This window comes from Cetorhinus maximus, chromosome 13 (assembly GCF_964194155.1).
Source record: "Cetorhinus maximus chromosome 13, sCetMax3.hap1.1, whole genome shotgun sequence".
In the NCBI taxonomy this organism is placed as follows: Eukaryota; Metazoa; Chordata; class Chondrichthyes; order Lamniformes; family Cetorhinidae; genus Cetorhinus; species Cetorhinus maximus.
In genome coordinates, this window is record NC_135891.1 from 27,951,242 (window position 1) to 27,973,892 (window position 22,651).

The 22,651-nt window shown below is 42.0% G+C and overlaps 1 protein-coding gene across 1 annotated transcript; it reads right to left on the reverse strand.

Annotated features, from left to right (window-relative positions):
• Positions 1 to 11,268: 11,268 nt before the first annotated feature.
• On the reverse strand, positions 11,269 to 13,606 carry LOC144688507 (transcription factor Sox-18A-like). The gene is made up of 2 exons (XM_078555165.1): positions 13,189 to 13,606; positions 11,269 to 12,682 (listed from the first exon to the last, which is right to left on the reverse strand). Exons 1-2 carry the CDS (start codon positions 13,586 to 13,588, stop codon positions 11,832 to 11,834), a joined length of 1,251 nt encoding a protein of 416 aa, XP_078411291.1. The 5' UTR covers positions 13,589 to 13,606; the 3' UTR covers positions 11,269 to 11,831.
• Between the last annotated feature and the right edge of the window lie 9,045 nt (positions 13,607 to 22,651).

Here is a 22,651-nt window from a genome sequence, read left to right on the forward strand (position 1 = left end):
GGAGGGTGCGCCCACCTCCAGTCCTCTGGCGCTCCCGGGCATTGTGGTGAGTTTTTGCCTGCAAAACAGAGAAGAGGATTTATTGAAGCTGATCGCTCATGTACTCTGCACGCGCACGCCGCACCCCAACCACAGTGGCCCATCTGAAGCCTCCAGTGGCTCCTGTCCACACTACTGGTGATCAGTCCCCAGAAGATAGTACGGCTGGTCCCAACCCCCTCCCCCAGTGGCCACCTTGGACGCATTCGGCGTCCATCACTTTGAGTATCACATGGCTCTTACCGCCCATGGCAGGGAGGTGCGGCGCCAATGCCAGCAGCTGGCACTTGCCCAAAACACCTTGAGGCACCCCTTGCACCATCTCATTACTATCAGTATGATATGTGTTGGAGTTCTGAGTATGTGTTGTGCAGCCTCCCCTGCAGGTTGCCCCACACTACTCAAATGCCACAAAGACCAACATATGCTGCAGGGAGAACCCTTCTTCTCCTCAACCATGAAGGCTGGTGTAAGCATGGTCAGTACCCATTTGCCCACCCAGCGTGTGACAGATGCCCTATGCAGTAACGGCAGCAAGAGATGGTTGGGGGGGTCAAAGGCTAAGGCTGCCTTCTGGGTCAAATGGCCAAGACAGACATGGTACTCATCCTTCCAGAGCGCAGCAAATCATTGAATCGTTTTCTGCACTGTGTGCCAGTGCGCTGCACATCATCATGGGCGCTTACAGTGTCACCCACCTCCTCCCACGCCTGGCTGGTGACATGGACGGCCCTCCTCCTCCTGTCCTCCGGATACAGAAGTTGCCGACGGATGTCCACCTCTTGCAGGAGAACAGCAAGGCATGCATCGGAAAATCAGGGGGCACAGTGGCCCCCACCCCTGGCCTCTCCTGCAGCCTGCCCCCATCCTCCTGCTCATGCTGCTGTCCAGTCGGTCCTCCCTCCCTTTCTCCCCGAGTGGCCTTGGTGCACTGCCTCAAGCAGGCTGCCTGGCCACTCTTTAAACAGGCTGCCTGCTCCCCATTGGAACCGGCAGCCTGAGGCCGCCCGCCCCTGCGGCTATTTTCCCGTTCTCCATGGGAGTCGCTTACCCGCGGTGCGGGTCTTAATTGGTCCGCCCGCGGAAAATGGCGGCGCGGCCCATTTCTTCAGCTGCAATCAGCTGCCCACCCACCGCCGAGTCGGTCAGACCCGCTGACCGGCAAACGGAAAATTCTGCCCTTGGAGTTGACCAATGCTACAAAATAGGGTGTTGAATATAATCTCATGCTTGTCAATATAATTTGGCTCTATCTCAATCATAAGTATCATAAATTCTTTGCCAATCTTAACCTTTTTGGTAACAGGCATGTTGGACCATCCTGTGTAACTGCTTCGCGCCAATAATACATAAATAGCTGTACCCTTCACTCTCTCTTATGCATTTTCAAGGAAGAAAACTGCACTTCCATCAAAATAGTAATGCCTGAAAGTTGTCCTATGTGAGTAGAAGAACCACTATATAATTACTAAAATGTCACAAGATAATTAAACTCTGATAAAGATAACTAGGGTGAGGTGAGATGATGACCCAAGGTGAAGTAATCCTGAAAAGATTGATATCAAAAAAGTTCAGCACAAATGGTTAACATTTAAATGTTATGCTGGCATGTGCTATTCACATTGGTTCCCTAAATCTCATCTCTACAGATCCAGTTTCCCTATCAGATGATTCATCACAGTATCCTACGTTTTACTTCCCCATGCCTTCAGTGGTGCATCCTGCTGATTGCTCCAACTTTTACATTCCTGGTCAATATTTAGCCACTTAGCAGGAAGGCATTTTTCAGATTCAGGTCGACAATTTTTTTTTTTGCATCTTTCCTTTCTTATTTTGTTTTTAATTTAACATCAGACATTGTAATTACAGATGCAGAAAACTAAAACATTTCCACACATGACTGAAATAAAAACCACCTGCTAATCTTAAAACAGCTTACCTACACATTAATGTAGGGAAAAATAAATAAACTGGACAGCCAGGGCCCTGTGTCACTCTGCCCAGTGAAAATGGAGCATTGCACTTGTTTGCTTACCAGATTAAAATTAAATTTTGCATCTAATACTCTTTTCTTGCTTGTAAAAATTATGTTCTTGTAGCTGGACTATGCTAAATGGCTTCTTGTAATATTGTTATAGCAGGAATGCTTACCCAGAGATGTTTTTAAATGCTGATAATGGATGAGGGGTTCCTGGGATTGCACTCAGACCTCCAAGCCCTCACACAGGCACTGACCTCAGGTCAGTGTGGGAGATGGATAAGGCACCTAGTATCCCAGCTAGGTGCCCGTCCATGAATCGTGTGCAGGGAGGTCCAGAGAGACACGTGTCGCGTTGGCACACCAGCTGCCTGTCACCCCTGCTGGCTCCTCTCAGGCCGCTCTGGATGAGGGCAGCAGCTCCTCTGTCCCCCTGCCAGTGACTGTGGCATCTGATCAGGCTGCAGCGACTGGGGAGATGCCAGCCGTGGCACTGGCCGCTCCCTCCCAGGCAAGGCCTGCACATGCTCCACTGGCCAGAGGGCGACCGCCAAGATCATCAAGGCCAACCAGACAGCAGAGTCAGCAGGCTGCCTCCAATGCCGGTACCAGCGAGGGGGGAGTTCCTAGTTATAGTGCTCACAAATATAAGTTAAAGGCACCATGAGCACAAGAGGGACAGGTCACAGATGATTTTATGTTCATTTATGTTTACTTTATGTGCACTGGTCTGATGTTGAATGCCAGAAATGTTTCTGTTAAGATCATTGAACTGTTAGAATGACATAAATTGTACTTTGTCGTCATGACCTGAGTATGCTTCACCTTTTTATTTCATTGGTACAGGGTATGCCAGTATGTAATGCTGGATGTATGTGGCTCTGAACTTCATTGCACAGGACCTGAGTGTTCTTTGTGTTCAAATGAAAGGGTCCTTTCAGACATCAGGGATGGAGGCGGCAGCCCTGGCATGTGTTTGAAGCAGATCTTTGGTAGCCTAGCTGAAGGATCAAAGTGTCCCTGGTGTCCTTGTCTCCCTGAAGGTTACTGAGGTCTGGCTCCACGCACTCAGCGTTCTCCTCACAGGGCTCCTCTTCGGACTCACTACTGGACTCATCACCTGTGGCCTGTGGAGCTGCATCAAGATCCTCTTTCTCTAGTGGGTCCCCCCTTGCCAGTGCCAGATTGTGGAGAGTGCAGTATGCAACCACTATCAATGACACCTGCTCTAGGGGGTATTGTAATGCACCTCCTGATTGGTTCAGGCATCGGAAGCAGATCTTGAGAAGACCTATGGTCATCTCTACCACCGCCCTTGTGGAGGCATGACTCATATTTTCATGCTTCTCTGTCTCTGTTCTTGGGTGGCGGAGAGGTGTCATGAGCCACCTCTTCAAGGGATAGTCCTTGTCACCCAGCAGCCATCCATCCAATTGGGCTGGAGCACTGAAGAGCCTTGGCACCTGGGAGTGTCTCAGGATGTAAGCGTTATGGGAGCTGCCAGGGTACCTTGCACAGACTTGCAGAATCAGCATCCTGTGATCACACACTATCTGCACGTTCATGGAATGGAAGCCCTTCCTGTTGACGAAGGCACCCGGCTGACCCGCTGGCGCCTTGATGGTCACATGTGTGCAGTGGATGGCACCCTGGATGTGGGGGAACACACCAATCACTGCTATGCCTCTGGCTTGCTCAGCCTGGCTGGCCTCGTCCATACGGTAAAGAATAAAAGTCAGTACCCACCTGAACAGAGCTTCTGTCAGCAGCTTGACGCAACTGTGGATAGCCGATTGGGAGACTCTGCACAGATTCCCCATTGAGGCCTGCAAAGAACCGGAGACATAGATGTTGAGGGCCACTGTGACCTTCAGAGCCACTGGCATGTGGTGCACCCACACAGTTGGAGCTGATCTCAGGCCCAATCATCTGGCAAATGGAGGTCACACTCTCCTTTGAGAGGCAGAGTCTCCTTCGGTATTGCACCTCAGACATAGTGAAGTAGCTGTATCACTGCCTGTAAACCTTGGCAGCAGGGTAGTGGCATCTTCTGTGGCTCCATCCACCTTGGACTACCTGCTGGCCCTGCACCCCTTGTGCCTGCGCCTCTCCCCCCACAAGTCCCTCCCCTGGAAGCTGTATTGGGACACCTGGCCTCCTCTCCCATCTGCGCCTCTCTTCCTCTATAGAGGAGGTGCCTCCAGCGGAGACCACAAACCCAATTACCAGGGTAAGGAAAGGCTGTCTGATACCTGGAAGGGTCCACATGGTCTGAATCCTCCAAGGGCTTGCAGACAGCAATGAGTCCTGAAATGAAGTCTGGAAATGCTAAGAATGAAGCCCCAAACAGAGATGAAGCTGCTAAGTATCAATAAGCAACCAGCTGAAAACTATCTCCGAAACTCTTCACTACTCACACTGGCAATGCTGCTGAGCCTTTTTATCTCATCCTTGGATGAAGCTTGTGAAAATTTCGGCTGGCCGCCTGCCCGTTTTGTCCAGGCAACTAACAGAAAATCGCATGGGCAAGGAAAAATCACAGTCAATTGGACTCTTAAGGGCCGTAAGAGGCCTCTTAATTAATGGCAGGTGCCGCTCAGCACCTACGCGCACCTGACGAGCAAAATATCATATGAGGGTGTGATGATGCTGGGGCGCACGCCCTCCTTCATCGTGCACTATTTTACTTCCGATTGGGTCGGGCACGCACCCACCTGCAGGATGAAAAATGCTGCCCCATAACCCTTTCTATTTTGCCTGATGTGATCAGTCACTTAGCAATTGACAGGGTCGAGGAGCACTACAATATCCCATGCTAAAACTAGTGTGTGAATTGAGCAGTATTTTGGAGTTTTGAAATAATTATTACATTGCTATGAGTGCATTAGAAATTGTATATGCAAAGAGGTGCAGGATGAAGCGATTGAGGCTCCCTAACATGGTTATCAATTGAGGCAATATGCAGAGCACTGAGAATGTCAGCGTCCACTGGAACATCATGATGATTTAGCAAGGGTGTAGCTAGAAAAATAATTTTTGGACATCACTTGTACAGTTGTTAGCACTGTCCAAAATCCCAGCATTGCTGTAAACCATGACACCTTCCCGATACTTCTGGTCAAATATTCCTTCAATAAAATTCATATCATGGTTGCAAATTTTTTTCCACAAAAATAAGCTTGAGTCTGGCTAAATTTCCTGACTGCAGTTCCGAAACAGAAATAAAATACAGACCAACTACATCAAATTCAATGCAGAGAAACTTAATTTACAATGGATTAGTAAAAAAAAACATTAAAATATATTGGACTCTCACTTGAAATAGGTGTGAAGTCAATGGGTTACCCATGCCGCTCAGCCAAAGGCAACTTTGAGAAGGCCAAACCATTTTCCGGTTCCAGCCTCAGTTGTATGCTGTTGACAATATGCTGGAACCAAATTAACGCCCTGTAGTACCTCACTGTTTGTAGGAATTGGCTGGCTTCCACTCTGAGCCCACTGGCAGACCTTAGGTTATAGCTTCATGTCATGTGTTGGCTTGCTGGCATTACACAAAACAAATGAGTTTAGTGGCATAGTTGATAAAATATTCCATACAAGCTGTTAGATGCAATTTATTTCTCCCAACTATTGGTTATGCACAAACTTGAGTCAAACATTTTAGGATGAGCTGATGGTTTCTGAACAATGCAGTAACAGAAAGTTTCTTTTAATGTTTGTCTACAAAGAACTTGCATATGACTAATAAGCTACTAAAATGGCAGTTTTAGAAGTTTTACATTTCCCTAAAAAGAACTTTGTGGTGGCTGGCTAGCTGTTGTCTTCTATGGAATCTTTTATTGTTCAAGGCAAGTTTCTGCTTTTTATTCTTTTCGCTTAATCTCCAATAGCTGGTGAAAGTTCTTCTTTTGTCACCGAAAAGGAACCTGCAACTTGCTATTATTTTACTAAATTAGTAACTAGTTAACTAATCAATCAAATAAGTAAGTAAGGTTAAACAGGCATGGCAGGGCAGGTGGTGTGCCAAAAGGGCAAAATCCCAGAATTGTTGTAACTACGCACCCCCACACTTGGAATGATACTGGGGCTAAAAGAATTAAATTACGAGGACATGTTGAATAAGCTATAGGCTTATATTCCCTTGAGTACAGAAGATTCATCTAATTAAGATATTTCAGGTGATTGCAGAATATGACAGGATAGATAGAGGGAAGCTATTTCCTATGATGGGGAAATTCAGAATAAGGCTGCATGACATTCAAATTAGAGTTAGGCTAATTAGGGCTATGTCAAAAAGCATTTCTTTACACCAGGCTTGTCCAACCTTTTCACTTGGGGAGGCCACATTTCCATTTTCTTCTCACTCAAGGGGCCAATGTGCAAATTTCAGAAAGATCAGGTTTGGCAAAATATTAAATGTGAATTTCAAATTAAAGTTGTGGCATGAACAAAAGAAGCAACTTGCTGAGCATAAATAGAGCGATATCAAAACAATAAATTGATATTTAATAAATTGAGTAATTAAAGATCACCATTAGAGTGAGAAGGACAGAATTTGTTTGTCTGGCTCACTCCCAATCTCTTGATGCTCACTCACCCTCGCCCACGCCCACTGTGTGAGTGGGTGTGATTGTGTGTTGGTGTGTGGAGGTGAGGGCGGGTGGGAATCCTGTGACTGCAAGTGAGCCAGACAGACACACACACTTCCCACACTCCCTCACACTCTCCCCCAAACACACACACACACACACACACACTCATTCTCATCTAAACACTCAAATACACACACTCACTCTGCCCTAAACACACACACATTCACTCAATCTCCTCAACACATACTCTCACCCTCTCCCAGCACCAGCCCCCATCCCCCCCACACACACAAACTTCCAACACTCACTCACTCTCTTCCCGAAACACGCACACACTCTCTCACTCTTTCCCCCAAACACACACACACTCACTCTCCCCCAAACACATACACACACACTCAATCTCCCCAACAAACACACATTCACTCTCTCCCAGCACCCACACCCCCACACACACACACACACACACATACACAATCTCTCTCCCACACACATTCACACATACTTACTCCCACACACACAATTTCCTGCACACGTGCGCACTCACACACACTCTCCCACACATACATTCACACACACTTACTCCCACACACACACTTTCCTGCACACGTGCGCACTCACACACACTTTCTCCCACACACACACAATCTCTCTGTCTCTCTCCCACAGTCTCTCTCTCTCTGTCCCCAATACTTCTGTTTCTGGAGTTCACTTGCTGCTGCCAGTGTTGCTGTTCCTCCAATCACAAACTGCTTCTCTCCTATATTTGTTACTGATAGGCTCACTCATGAGCCCGCAAATGCGGGAGAGGAATAGCCTGTGTTTGGAGGAGCGGTTTCTGTAAGAATTACCCATTGCACTTACTGCCATTTTGGAAACTACCTCTAGGGGCCACAATGGGGGCTCCGTGGTCTGTATGCGGCCCGCGGGCCAGGCGTTGGACAAGCCTACTTTACACAAAAGGTAGTGGAAACTTAGAGCTCTCTCCTCATAAAAGTGTTCAGGACAGGTCAATGGGAAATTTTAAACCTGAGGTTGGTAGATTTTTTGTGAGGTAAGGGTATAAATTTATAAATTGCTGTGAGGATATGAAACCAAGGCATTTAAAAGAAATTAAGATGCAGATCAACCATGATCTAAATGAATGGCAGAACAGATTGGAGGGGATGAATGGTCTACTCTTGCTCCAATTTCCATTTGTTCCTGCTTATTAGGCAATCTATGAATTTGTCTAATCAAGTTATCTTGATACCATGATTATGAACCCTTTGTTCAGGTGTAATATCCTGCCTTAGTTTGAATGCGCTGATTGCAAATTATCTTTTTACCAAAGTTAAGGCTTACCAAAGTCAAGAAGAGAAAATTGGCTGAGCTGGCGTGATATAAATCCATCCTAAGGGACATCTTGCATCAAGTTGTCTGTAAGTCAGGAAAGGATAACTGGCCAGGCTAGCAGGGTTTAAAATGGGCACCTGCTCCACTAGCACATGGTGGTTCAAAATTAATTGTATTTTGAATGTAATAAAAAATTTTCATTGGGAAAGTAAAGAATAGAAAATCAGACCAGCAGGGTTAAAAGCTGGTGGCTGCTCCATTATCATCCAGCAATTAAAGTTAAACATATTTAAAATTTTAATATCTCTAACTTGCTGCTGGGGAGTCATGTTCAGAGTTTCAGGTGTAGCAACTCAGGCACTGCACCAGCCGCTCAGTGCAACACTGGAGCATCAGCCTAGATGATGGTGTTTGAATTCACAATCTTCTGGCTCATGGGCTATCAACTGAATAAAGCTTAATAAATAAAGCTATTTAATAAAATAAAACTGCTGGTTGAAAAAGATATTTCTGCTGAAAGCAATTTTAAACCTCTCTGTCCCATGTGATATGCTTTTAGAATAGTATATACATGTACTACACCATATCGGAGTTGGCTGATACCATTTAGTATGGTTAATGTTGAATGAGTCATAGGAAGTTGGGTCAAATTCCAAGTCACACCATCTATCCTCATGTCATTAATTGCCTCCAAGCATCTTTCTTTTTCATAGAATGTGTATTGATTCTATTTTCCCACTGTCATTGCTATCGCAGCTCTATGGTCAGTAAATAGGAAATGTACATCAAACAAAATAACACAAGTAAAACACTGCAGATGCAGGAAATCTGAAATAAAAACAGAAAATGCTGGAAATGCTTAGCAGGTAAGGTAGCATCTGTGAAGAGAGAAATAGAGTTAATATTTCAGGTCAATGACCATTCACCAGAACTGAGAAAGGTTAGAAATGTAACATGTTTTAAGCAAGTGGAAGGGAGAAGGGTGGGATAAGTAACAAAAGGAAAGATTTGTGATTGGGTGGAAGGCAGGGGAGGTTAAGTGGCAAAAGGGTAGGTGGTGTGTGGCCAAAGTGAGTGATAGTGGGGCAACTAAAGCAACAGGAGATGTGTCTAGAGGAGGTGTGAATGGCTGAATCATGAATAACTGCCAGTTAAAGCTAAAGAAAGAGAAAAACAAGAGAGTACAACCAATACTATCAAAGATAAATGAAACAATTCAGAGGTTACAGTCTGAAATTGTTGAACTCAGTGTTGAATCTGGAAGGCTGTAAAATGCTTAATCGAAAGTTAAGGCACTGTTCCTCAAACTAGCATTAAACTTTCATCGGAATGCTGCAAAAACCTGAGGACAGATAGTTCAGAGTGGGAACAAGGTGGAGGATTAAAAAGACAAGCAATGGTCATGGCATTGAGTGTCAGTCTCACGACAGCACGGTTTGAGGAACGCTGAAATACCTAAGAAGTCATAGACCCAAAATGTTAACTCCGATTCCCTCTTCACAGATGTTGCCAGACCTGTGAGTATTTCCAGCAATTTCTGTTTTTAGCAGTATGAGTTGGGCCAAATTATATTTTTTTCACATAGCATAAATCTATTGAAAATGAGATCACTAAATAAAAGCGTTTGTTTCCTGATATTAAAGTCTCTATGTAGCATTTAACAGTTTATCAGCAGGAGGGGGACAGTGGCAAGCAAACAAGGTACTTGTCTCTGGCCCAAGTGATTGAAACCTCCCCTTCCTAACTCCCAAGAATGTGAGAATTTTCCTCGTACTTACTGATTCAAAAGCTTCTCTAGTGAGAGGCTTGTGAACCAAAAAAAAAACTTAGATTCTTTGAGCATTCACATGTGTTTTTAAAGGGATGTTAATAACTTAATTTGAGCTTAAAAATCCTCCCATAATTGGAAAAGTCCTATTAATGGTGCAGGTAAAACTGCTGAAATAGTAGTGAGAAAGTATGAAGGTTTATCAGGCTGAAAATGCTGCTGCTATTTTCAATGCTGCTATTATCGACAATGAAGAAAAGTGAAAGCAAAGGATTGCTATTTGCTCTTCTTATTTTGAAAAATCCCACCCAGCAAAGTGAGATTCTAAAAACATAATTAAATAAAATTGCGCTATCCATTAGTTATAGTTGCTGAATTTTAGTTCATTACATTTGCTGTAATTATTTGGATGTTGTTTGCTCTCCAGATTTTATTAGCATATTTCACCTCATAACTTGACTGAAAAATAAAGCCAAGGTTTGAGAAAGAGCTTGCATTTATAGGGCACCTTTCATGCCTTCAGGATGTCTCAAAGTGTGTCACGGCCATAGAATTATATGAAATGCCATCACTGTTCTTTCATAGACACATACAGCAGTCAAATTACATACATCCAGGTCTTTAAATACCAATGAATGAAATTAGCAATATCTGTTTTGGATGATGCTGGCTGAGGTATACACATTGGCTAGGATAAAAGGAGCACACCCTTTTTTTCAAATAGTATCATGGGAACTTTAAACCCAACTGAACAGGCACATCAGTTTAATATCTCATGCAGAAGATAGGACTGACAATGCAGAATTCTCTCAGTGCAGCAGTAAAGTGCCAGTTTAGACTATGTGCTTAAGTTCTGGCATGGTGTTTGAAGCCACAAGTTTCTGATCAAGGGGTGCAAGCTGCTATTGGACCAAGTTATAGCTCTGACTTAAACTTGTGAAATGGCTTCAGCTAACTGGAAACTAACTTAGTTCTGAAGAAGAGTTACATTAGACTCAACGATAACTCCATTTCTCTCTTCACAGATGCTGCCAGACCTGAGTTCTTCCAGCACTTTCTTTTTATTTCAGCTAATTTTTCCTTACTTGAATGGATAGTTAATGACAATATTAGAGTGTAACATTCCTGTCCTTCCACCAAGTAAGTGGAACAATTTCATTACTGTAAGAAATAGTCTTTAGTGGGCCCCAGTCATTCTAAAATCATTGTGATTTGAGGCATCATATATAGCATATGGCAAGTGCAAAATACTTGAACATGAACTGGATAATCCCAGGCCTCTGTGATAAAATGATGATCTCAATATGTTTCCAATCCTAAACTTCCTTAGTAAAATTAATTTCATGGGTAATGCAGAATCTTTAATGAGTGTGTATAATGTAAGTAGAAAGATAATTTTTGGGAAACTTGTGTGCAAAAAGTGTTTTCTACTTGAAAATAAACTGGAACTGTCCTAAATACATTGATGTTACTTGTTGGATAGTGAACAGATATATGAATCAGGAGTGTTCAAATCATCATGGACCTTTTACTATCAAAGCAGTTACAAATTGAAATATTTATTAAATAGAGGCTTTTATTAACAGATTTACAAAAATGCAATTACAACAGAATTCACTATTTACTGAAGTGTATCTGAGTCTTCATTAAAGGTTATACATTTGCAAATAAGTAAAACGTTATCAAAGCACTAAAATAGCTTGATATATCCACAAAAAGCTGAAAGGGTAGATCACCCCCAAAAAACAAACATTTACATTTTCTTTTGGATTTGAAGCAAAAGTAGTCTGATCACATTTTGTACGTGCTGCTACATAAAGGCTTACAAAACAGGATATTCCACTTGGAATGATCCCTGATTAATACATTTCCGCTTTTAATACCAATGTGCTTCCGACATCAAAAATTCAATTTCATTTGTTTTTTTCCAAACCAGTGACTTATCAATTCCTGGTTCACTTTATTTCCCGCTCCGCTAAAATTGGAAGCCAACCAGTGATTTCCGCATACTTGGGTTGAATTAGAAGCATACATGATCGCAATAATAGTTTAATAGCTTTTTTAAAAATGTATTGAAAACAAACAATTACAGAGACATAGCAGCGTTGAATGCTGCGAGTTAGCCGGTGAGACAGGCACTGTAATAGACAGCATTGCTGGCATCGGACAGTGCAGAAATGAAACTGCTCTCCTCACAGGACACACCCCTAGGGTTCAGTTTCGACAGAGAGACTTGAAAGGTTTGCCCAGAGGCATCCGGACGAGTCCTTGCTAGATTTAAATACTGGTCGAACTCGCTACGGTCAACATCTGTCCAAAACTCAGTTGGACCCAAGTGTTCCACGTTGTCAACGTGTTGAGCTTCGGGGGGAGGGGAGAGCTGCCCCAGGTGAGCAGATGTGCTGCTTTGACCTCCAGGGCACAGCTGGCTGTAATACAGACGTTGCGGATTCCGGACCAATTCGGCCACATTGGCAGAGATTTGGTCAGAATAGGACAAGGCGCCTGATTTATCCCGGCTGTAGTCTATATGATGTTGGTAGTTTCTGTAAGGTATATTGCAGTCTTCTTGCATGTGGGACGGAAAGAATACCGGATCCAACACATCCAAGGGAGACATCTCGGGAGTGGGCAACCCATAGTTCTCGAACTCCGAGCCTAGCCCGTGCAAATCACTGTAGTGACAGAGCGAAGGAAGTTGATGTTGGCCCGAGTGTCTTCCTTCGTGATGATTCCTGTTGAAAGTCTCACCGCAAACTCCCTGGCTGCTCCTGAGGGCAGAGCCGTGATTCTGGGTCAGGTTGTGTGCTAGAAGATTGGTCTCCATTCGTTTGGCTTTCTTACTCTGCTTCTTCCGGCGAGGTCGGTATTTATAGTTGGGATGGTCTTGCAGGTGTTGGACACGGAGTCTCTCAGCCTCTTCCACAAAAGGACGCTTATCGTCAAAAGGAAGAGATTTCCACGATTGTCCTGCGAGATTACAGAAAATCAATTCACACACATTCACTCAAATGTGTTCCATAATAGGTCGGAAATCCATTAATTGAAAGTATCCAATTGAAATGATGTATTGAGCCAGAAACAATTGTTTTGGAAAAAAAAACTACAAATTGATTCGGTAGAATATAGACTTGTTAAAGTCCCCTACTTTTAATGAGGTCTTCAGTTCCTTTAAGATTCACTTTCCCCATACTAAGAAATAGCTTCTACTTTTTCCAGAGCTTTTAGACAAGCGCGCACAGTCGCGCGTTAATTTCGGGTATTTTAGCCCCTGACTCAACTTCCTTACCAAATCTATAGATCTTGAATAAAGCCACTACCGAATTATCAGCAAAATTAAAACACGCACAGTTGCTAGTTAATCAGCTGATATTTATTTACTGCTTCCCCACTCTCTTTAATATATCTTTCACTCTCTAGTATATATTTATGGTATGTGTATCCTTCCAACAATTGAAAATAATGTCTCAGCTTACCAAGCATTTTACTTAATACTGCATTGTGCAGATCGGGGTTTTGTTGAGCCAGCCGTTTTCTTTCGTCCTTTGCCCAAACCATGAACGCGTTCATGGGGCGTCTGATCCGTGATTCAGCGTCCGCTTTCCCCTCTGATTTAGCCACGGGTTGAGCTGATGCAAGTCGGGTTTGAGAGGCAGGACTCTCGGACTGAGCCCATGGAGAAGCGGCCGTGTCCAAGCCAGAGCCCCCGGGCTGCGAATCCTCTACACCGCAGTAATCGGCCTCAGAAATACTCATTCCAGCCAAAACACTTTGATCTGACCGCTTACAGCCTACTACTTTCAACGGGGCAGATATCTCTATCAACCACAACGCTACCTTAAATCTTAAGTCAAAAAAGTTCTGTTCTTGGTTCATCTGTCCCCAGTGCAAATATAGAGAAACAGCACCAACCAGGAATCAGGGGGCGTGATTTCGCCAATCAAACAAGGAACAAGTTGTAGTGAGGCGGAGATTTTACCCACAAACCAATGATTTTTAGATGATGCTTCCGAAGGTGGCTCCTTGGGCAGTGAGATTTTCATGAACCCACAAGTGCACACTCTTAATACAAACACCTTCATATACAACGTCCATAAAATACTTTGAGCTGCACACACAGATGACTATCAAATTATCAACTGTTAAGTAGTTGGAGGCTTTAGACTGGAAGCTATGAAACTGCAAGTCACAGGACTGATATTTTTCCCGTTGCAGATCAAAGATCTGCAGGGGACATAGATGCAAGCGTTTAAAATGACGGAAGACGGGATAATGGAAGCACAGATATCTGAGCATGCAGATAAGAAATTTAGACTTAACATTGAAAAGCCTCCTGAAGTCAGGTGTCCCTCCTAAAAGAAGTGGATATGATAATATGCTAATAGCCTCCAGCTATTGCAACGAGTGTGTGTTAATTAAAGGATGGATGGATACTTGATTAGGAACGGGCTTGTGGATTACACAGTTCTGTGTTACGTAAACAAAGACATTCAAAAGTCTTGACACATGAGCCTTGAGGTACTGACCATGGGGGTGCAATTTCAAGGAAGGCAACTACTGTTCAAGTTTAATTGGTATTATGGAGTTTTCTGGGCTTACCTTCTGGAAGGAACTGCAGAAACTTTCCTCAGCAAATTAAATAAGTTAGTTGGAGAACTTCCTTGGGCGGGTTGTAGGTCATTGGTGGAAGAAATTAGGACCTGAATAGTTTTGCTTCCAACACTGCCTAATCTTTTACGGAAGTTCCATTAACAGTCCATTTCCAAACACTTCACAACTAATGGTTACTTCTGAAATGCAATGACTATTATGTAAGCAAACGTTTAAGGTGATTGGCAAAAGAAGCAACGGCAGCATGAGAAAACATGTGTTTTTTGGAGTGATGAGAATGTTGAATGCGAGTGTGGAGGAGGAAGATTCAATCGAGGCCTTCAAAAGAGAATTGGATAATTATCTGAAGAGAAAGAAGTGTTGGGCTCTGGGGAAAAGGCAGGGAAGTGGGACTAAGTGAGTTGCCCTTGTGGAGAGCTGACATGGACATGACGGGCCAAATGGCCTCCATCTGTGTTGTAATCATTCTGTGATTCTACATATCAATCAATTTGTGCACAGCCATGTCTTCAAACACTAAAACTTAATTGAATAACCAGAAAAATCTGTTGTTGGTGGCATTGGAAGAAAGAATGATGATCACCAGAGTGCATGCAATCATTTGCCTCTATTGAACAAGGAGACAGGGCCTCAGTTTCATAAAATTACCAATCATCCAACAATATTCAGTGCTGCACTGAAGTGTCAGCCTAAATTAAGAACTCAAATCCTGGATTCAGGCTTGAAACGAAGATTTTTTTAATTTAAAGGGAGCAGTACTATAAACTGAGCTATTGGGCACATGTGTACGTATTAAATGTGCAGCAAAGACACATGTTTGAATCGCTGTTTATCTTTAAATACATGCTATTTGTTCAAGTGGATTAGACCTGCTATAAATTTTAATTTTAGTATTATCAAACAGTTCATGTTTTTAAATAAGCAAGGTGAAATCACAGAATCACACAGTGCAGAAGAGGCCCTTCAGCCCATCGAGTCTGCACCGACGTGTGAGAAATACCTGACCTACCTATCTAATCCCATTTACCAGCACTTGGCCCATAGTCTTGAATGTTATGACGTGCCAAGTGCTCATCCAGGTACTTTTTAAAGGATGTGAGGCAACCTGCCTCCACCACTATCCCAGGCAGTGCATTCCAGACAGTCATCACCCTCTGGGTAAAAAAGTTTTTCCTCACATCCCCCCTAAACCTCCTGCCCCTGACCTTGAACTTATGTCCCCATGTGACTGACCCTTCAACTAAGGGGAACAACTGCTCCCTATCCACCCTGTCCATGCCCTACAACACCTTATCTTGGTAAGAAGTTGATCATGGGCAAACATGTATAATAACAGCTCAACCCAGCCCGGCCTCCTTCACACAGGGTTCTGACATTACCTGAGCCTGAAGAAAGCTGCATATAATTACATATCTCACTTTTATTTTGAGTATTTTTAAATTATTAATTATTAGTATTAATATTAACAAAATTCAGGACAAAATTGAAAGCCACTTGAGCAAATGCAGGTTAATTAAGGAAAGGGTTTGTTAAGGCAAATTGTGTTTAACCATCTCACTTGAGTGTTTTGATGAGATAACGGAAAGGGTTGATGAGGGTAATGCTGTTGCTGTGATGTACATGAACTTCCAAAGGGCATTTGATAAAGCTCATGGAATAAAAGTGACAGTAGCAACGTGGATGCGAAATTGGCTGAGTGAGGGAAAACAGAGAGTGGTGGTTAATGGATGTCTTTCAGGCTAGAGTATACAGCTTCATTCCGCAGGGGTCTGTATTAGGTCCCCTGGTTTTCCTGATATATACAAATGACCTACATCCTTGGTGTACAGAGCACAATTTCAAAATTTGTGGATGATACAAAAGTATTTTGAACTGTGAGGAGGATAGTTTGGAACTTCAAGAGGGTATAGACAGGTTCTGGAATTGTCCGACAAATAGCAGACAAAATTTAATACAGAGAAATGTGAAATGATTAATTTTGGTAGAAAGGACTCAGACATACAATATAAAATGAAGGGTACAATTCTAAAGGGGGGTTCAGGAGCAGGAAGACCTGAATATATATGTGCATGTGTCATTGAAGGTGGCACAACAGGTTGAGGGAGTGATTAATAAAGCATAGAGCATCCTCGGCTTTATTAATAGGGGCATAGAGTACAAGAGCAAGGAAATTATGTTAAACTTGGTCTCATCTGGAGTATTGCATCTAGTTCTGGGTGCCACACTTTAGAAAAGATGTGAAGGCATTGGGAAGAAAGCAGAAAAGATTCAAGAGAATGGTTCCAAGGATGAGGAACTTCACTTACATAGTTTGGAAAAGTTGGGACTGTTTTCTTTGAAGAGAAGGCTGAGAGGAGATTTGATAGAGGTATTTGAAATCATGAGGGAGCTGGACAGTGTAAAGAGAGATAAATTGTTCCTATTGGTGGAAGGGTCCAGAAGCATAAGGTACGGATTTAAGGTAATTGGCAAAAGAAGCAATGATGACAGGAGGAAAAGCTTTTTCATGCAGCGAGTGGTTAGGATCTGGAATGCGCTACTGGAGAGTGTGGAGGCAGGTTCAATCGAGGTATTCAAGAGGGAATTGGGTTATTATTTGAAAAGGAAGAATGCGTAGGGCTATGGGGAAAAGGCACTAGGCAAGTTGCTTCTTCAGAGAGACATGACAGGGTGCATGGCTTTCTGTGCTGTAATCACTCTAAGATTCTGTGAATCACTTCTGTCCTTCCAATTTAAGACCTTAGAATAATAACTTTGCCTTTAAAATAAAAGAATGAATTGAAAAGCATACTTTATTCATATGATCATAAGTTTGATTAGTTGTTTGCTGCCTATGGTCCTTTGTGGGCTGTGGCTAATTACTTATTTCAATAGACCTGTCCAAAATATGAGGTCTTGGGGGGGATCCTTTAGGAGTTTAAAACCCATATAACATAGAGGAACTTCATTATCTAGCGGTATACAATCGAAATGAGATCATCTATCATTTCGGGTGCGAATTTTCATCATGTACATATGCAATGTGCTTTGTCGATAGCTATCACTGATAGAATGACAATAACTGAATTGGGTGACAATTCCACGCGGATTTGTCCTTTGGCAATGGCAGTTAGATGGATAATTAATAATTATTTCCATAGTTGCTTGACTCTGGTGAGATAGTTTATTGGGCTATTTTTCAGAGCTATTTATATTTTGTTTGGTGCTAACGTGCCTTCTTTCTCCTCATTTATAGTGGTTGCACACACGTGAACGTGCACTGATTAAATACGTTAATACTTACAGTACGTTTATTGGTTCCTGCACAAACTCTCATCTGATTACACGGCAGGTTGGAGAGTATGCATTTTATTGCGCGTTACAGATCCCAAGTTCCTCCCAAAAAATCCTTTGGAAATGTCGCCACTGTTATGATGTCGTCTAACGCGCACGGAAAGGGAACAACAATTAGATAATGGCTCGTTAGGTGCCTTGGTTTCGGTTGAGGGATAAATGTTAACTGGGACATCGGGGAAGGGGGGGTACCCTGCTATTCTAACTAATCTTTCACACACACCTGACCAGGCCTAGATTTAAAATGTTATTGCAGACGGGACTGCATTTTTTCAGTACTATTAACCGGCATTATGCGCTCAAATCCCATATAGCGTTTAAACCACAAAGTTCTGACTCCGATGTGGGTGTGCCCGAATCGATCCCGTGATGGAATTGAAGCATGTTAAAAGTTGCAATTCTAGCCTTCAGGTTAAACACTACTGTTCAGATAGTTTTTTGAAAAAAAGAAAACGTTTCTCTTTATGCCCAGGTATTGTATATTTGGAATTCTTCAAAGCAGCTTCCGGTTAGGTTTAAAATTGGAAACTCTGGTCAAATACAGTATAGCACAATGTTTCATTTTCGCGTTTCCTTAATCTTGATTGTTCGGAAATGTTAATAGCGATTTTGACAAAACTGTTGACATGCCAAGTGAAGAAACGATTCATCATCGTGATGATTAATGTTTAAACTAGTTGATAGCACGATGGCTATCACCGCAATGTCGTTCGATAAGAATTTGGTTTTCGGTAAAATTAGATCGAAAATACTTTTGATTCTCGACGGGTGCTTTTCCATTTTATTAGATTGCCAACTCTATACACTCAGTTTTTATGAAGTTAGGCAACGAACAGTATTGGAAAGTTACTTCGAAAGAAACTACAATGTTAAAGATGAAATGGCCCATTTGCAAGAGTCACGCTTGACGCTTGTTTGCAGAGTCTTGCAAAAGCTTAATGTAAATGGACTCTTGGACTTCTAAGTCGTATCAAGAGTTGACATTATTATGTTAGCGATTAAAGCTGCTCCCTACATCATTTACCAGTTAAAATTTAATCTGTTTTATTCCATTTAATATCAAGTGTTAAAAAGAAACAGTTGATGTTTGAACAGCGTTCCGCATATTTACAGTTAAATTCATTGAATACAATACAGAAAAATTCGTTCTGTTCCCAATCGTATGATTGACAGATAATTCATCTATTTCTTGTCAAATTTCTTCTATTGACTTCTGTATTTTTAGGCATAAGTATTCAGGAAACATACCCCAGAAATGGTTAAATATTCGACTTAAATGATTAACACAGGGTTTCCATAATATTAGACTTGCCAAATTGTTTAATCAATATCATTATTGTATTTATACTGTTCTTAAAGAGCTTTTATTAAAAGTAATACTTTTTGCACAGAACAATTTTCAATGTATTTAATACCGCGAGATAAGTAATCAAAATGAATAATTACAAACACAAAAGTCAAATAATAAATGGTCTTTCGTCATGCTTTGGTCTATGGTTCAAACAATGGATGAAAAATAAAGACAGTTTTAATCAAATTTACACAAAAATAATCTCAGAACTGACTGAATTAACTGCTTGGTGCAGCTACTAACACCCCGGAGGTGGTGAAAATGGCTTAAGATGCTGTACTCGAATCTGATGTTAATCTTTGTCTTGGGTGAACAGTGTCAGTACAGTATTTAAATAAAAGCAAAATACTGCCGATGCTGAAAATATGAAATAAAAACAGAAAATGCTGGAAAAACTCAGCAGATCTGACAGCATCCGTGGAGAGAGAAACATGCGGACTCGAAACGTTAACTCTATTTCTCTCTCTCTCTCTCTCTCCACAGATGCTGTCAGGCCTGCTGAGTTTTTCCAACATTTTCTGTTTTTATTTCTGTGGTTACTTGTTCTGAATTTCTGAAGCTGTAAATACAATTTCGCATAATGACGACGAGATGTTTGTGGCGCTGTTGGAGAATGAAAAATTATATTAGTGATCATTTAGTGTAACTGCTTCTCCCTTCATACCCTGGGCATCAAATGAAAGATGCTTAACGCTCCTGGCAACTAAATGCAACAGACCGTCCAGCAGTTCCGGGAACAGTGCACAAAGCCAAGGGTGGAGCAGCTGGAAAGCGCCTCTGTTCCACGTCAGCGCTGCAGAACTTAGCCTGGCTACATTTAAAGTGAACTCACACATAATTTCTTTAAATTAAGAACTCTGTTGTCCCGACGCATATTTTAATCCATTCCCCCCATTGAATCTGTAACATTACAAAAACTATCCTTAAAACGGGAATAAGCGGTTTGGGTTGGCCCATGGTGGCTTTCAGGGTAAAAGAAAATGCCGCCGGTACAGTGTCCATCCTATGATATGTGAAAAATAAAACAATTCCATATATTCAGAATATGAATACATATATATATATGTATAATAAATGTCACTAAACGCAATAATTTCACTAGTTACTTTGTCTGGCCGTATTGTACCTCACATTGAGTTTTTTCTCCTATCAAGTTATTCCTGTTCAAGTGGGATCTCACACACACTCCATTTTGCATTAAGGGACCCTGGGATGATTATATTGTACCAAGAGTAGAATATGGACAGAAAATTCACATTACGCAATGCATTTCCCTTAAGCCTAACTTTAAACAAAAATAAACAAAATATTAAACTTTTTCTGTTTCTTGGCTCCATTTATGAGGCAGATACCAGCGGTATCAGGTTGATGCTGTCTGATTCCAACCACAAAGAATTATTTTACTACAAAGAACATATAATACAGAAACAGGCCATTTGGCCCAATTAGTCTGTATTGTTGTGTATGCTGAACCTTCTCCCATTCCAGCTACTTCATCTCATCCTTTCAACATGTTTTTCTATTCCCTTTGTCTCATGTCCTCGTCTGGTTTTCAATTGAAAACATCTAAACTATCTGCCTCAGCACCCCCTGTGGCAATGAGTTCCATATCCCAACTACTCTCCGTGTAAAGAGATTGCTCGTCCTTTCCCAATCAGATTTATTAGTAACCATTCTATATTCATGGCTTCTAGTTTGGGATTCTCCCACAAATTAAAGAGAAGATTCTATCTTCCTGTTGCATAAATTATCGCAGCATTCCGTTTGACCAAGGGCATCTCCAGGTTATAAATCTAAGATCCTCTCGGGCTTCTGTCCCAGTGGTTAAAATTTAAATGTTTTTAGAGTATAGGTAAGAGTGTCCAGGTCTAGGTGTACTTAAAATGTCCCGTGCACTTTTCAATTCTGTTTGGACACGGCAGTCGAGTTATTCCACGCGGTAACAAACTGCAGACTCGTGAAACTGTCTGCTTTAGAGGTTTACTCAGAGATACTTTAGGCTCCAAAGACAGCATCATGCAGCAATTTAGTTTCACTGCAATGTAGAATTTGTTTTCTAGTATTGCTAAAATTCAGTCTCTTAAATTGGCTACATCATTGTGGTTAGCTTCGACTGACAGCAGTATAAATGCATTATGAAATTGCCAATGTAAAGAAACTAAACCACATTCCAAAGAGCTTTTCTTCCTCAAGGCAAAACACTGCATGATTTGAAAACCATCCAAATAGGTGACTCAGTACTGGAGTAGGACAGGTTGAACCACAACAGCACCACAGACATCAATGCAAAATTATGTAACAAGAAAATGTTGAGAAATTTTCAATTTCAAATACAGTATTTGAAAGCATGAAAATCTAATAAAAAGATTTGCCATCTAAGTAAACAATACAATGGAAAGTGCTCCACAGGATAAATATGAGTGGGAAGATCACTATGCATCTTTGCTCATCCATACAGAGAAATCTAAACTTCCCCATCACAGCTGATTTTTAAAATTTTCACTTCTTTCTCACTCCAGTTTAAAGACCACTGAATATATTTGTTTTGTTAATGTCAATTCAGTTTCCAGTAATCGTATTACAATCTAAAGCCTAAATAACTTAGCATCTTATTTAGTAACCTGACTTTGAAAAGAATGGGACAGCTTGTCTGGACAATGAAATAGTATGCTATTGGTGCAGAAGATTTGCTTTCAAGGTTGCCATGCATTGTTAGAGGATATATTCAGAATAAATAGGGTTAGCTTCATTCTTTTTTTCAGTAAAATCACACTGCGTCTAACCAGCATGCAATAGAGAGAAAAAAAACACAACTCTTAATTTTACTTTGGTCTTTGTATTTTCAAAGAATATCACAAATATACAAAGCTGGTGTTATGTTACTATACTTAAATGTTATTTTATGCCATCTATAAAATGAGAGAGTAGGTTCACAATCTTATACATCCAGGAAGTGCAGGTCAGTGAATCGCTGCTATGGTCTTGTAGTCTTATCTCTCATCAGCACTCCTTTGGTGGAGATTCTGGTTGTGATGGAGGTTCAGTGAATTTATCTGTGAAAGTCTTTTACTTTGTGCTTATCTCATGTTAACTGGGCTCTATTTTAACTGGGAGCGGAGGTGTTGGTGGGACAAATCTTGCAGTTGGGAAACCCATAAAAGTGGGTTTCCATCATCTTCAGATGAATTCAATGGCAGGATCTGATTACCATTTTTGGACTATTTATTGGCTGCAGCCAGTCAGACTGAGAAGCTGACTGGATGTCAAGCAGGTAAGCCTTTGGCGCCAGGTGAAGGAGAGGAGGGAGGGAGTGTTTAGGCAGGGGTCAGGGAGATCATTAATGGGTGGCTGGAGAGATGGGGTTTTGGGGGGAACACATCAATTTGGGGGCTTGAAGAGATCAGGGAAGGAGAGAATATCTTGGAAAGTGCTGGGGAAATTGGGGAGAAAGAGAGAGGATTTCGGAAAGGCCTGAGATTGGGCAGGCGGGAGGAAGATTGAGGAAGGGGCCAGAGAGATTGGGGAGGTGAGAAGAAGATCATGGGGTCCCCAATGGAGGACACAGGTATGGGAAGGAAATTGCAGGTGATGGATAATATTGGGTGGGTGCTGAATCACAGGGGAAATGGGATCCTATCATTGGG

Coding starts and splice junctions, on each gene's coding strand:
- LOC144688507 (XM_078555165.1), bottom strand. CDS start 13,588: ATGAACCAAGAACAGAACTTTTTTGACTTAAGATTTAAGGTAGCGTTG. Junction 12,683..13,188: donor AGTATTAAGTAAAATGCTTG/GTAAGCTGAGAC, acceptor GTAATCTCGCAG/GACAATCGTGGAAATCTCTT.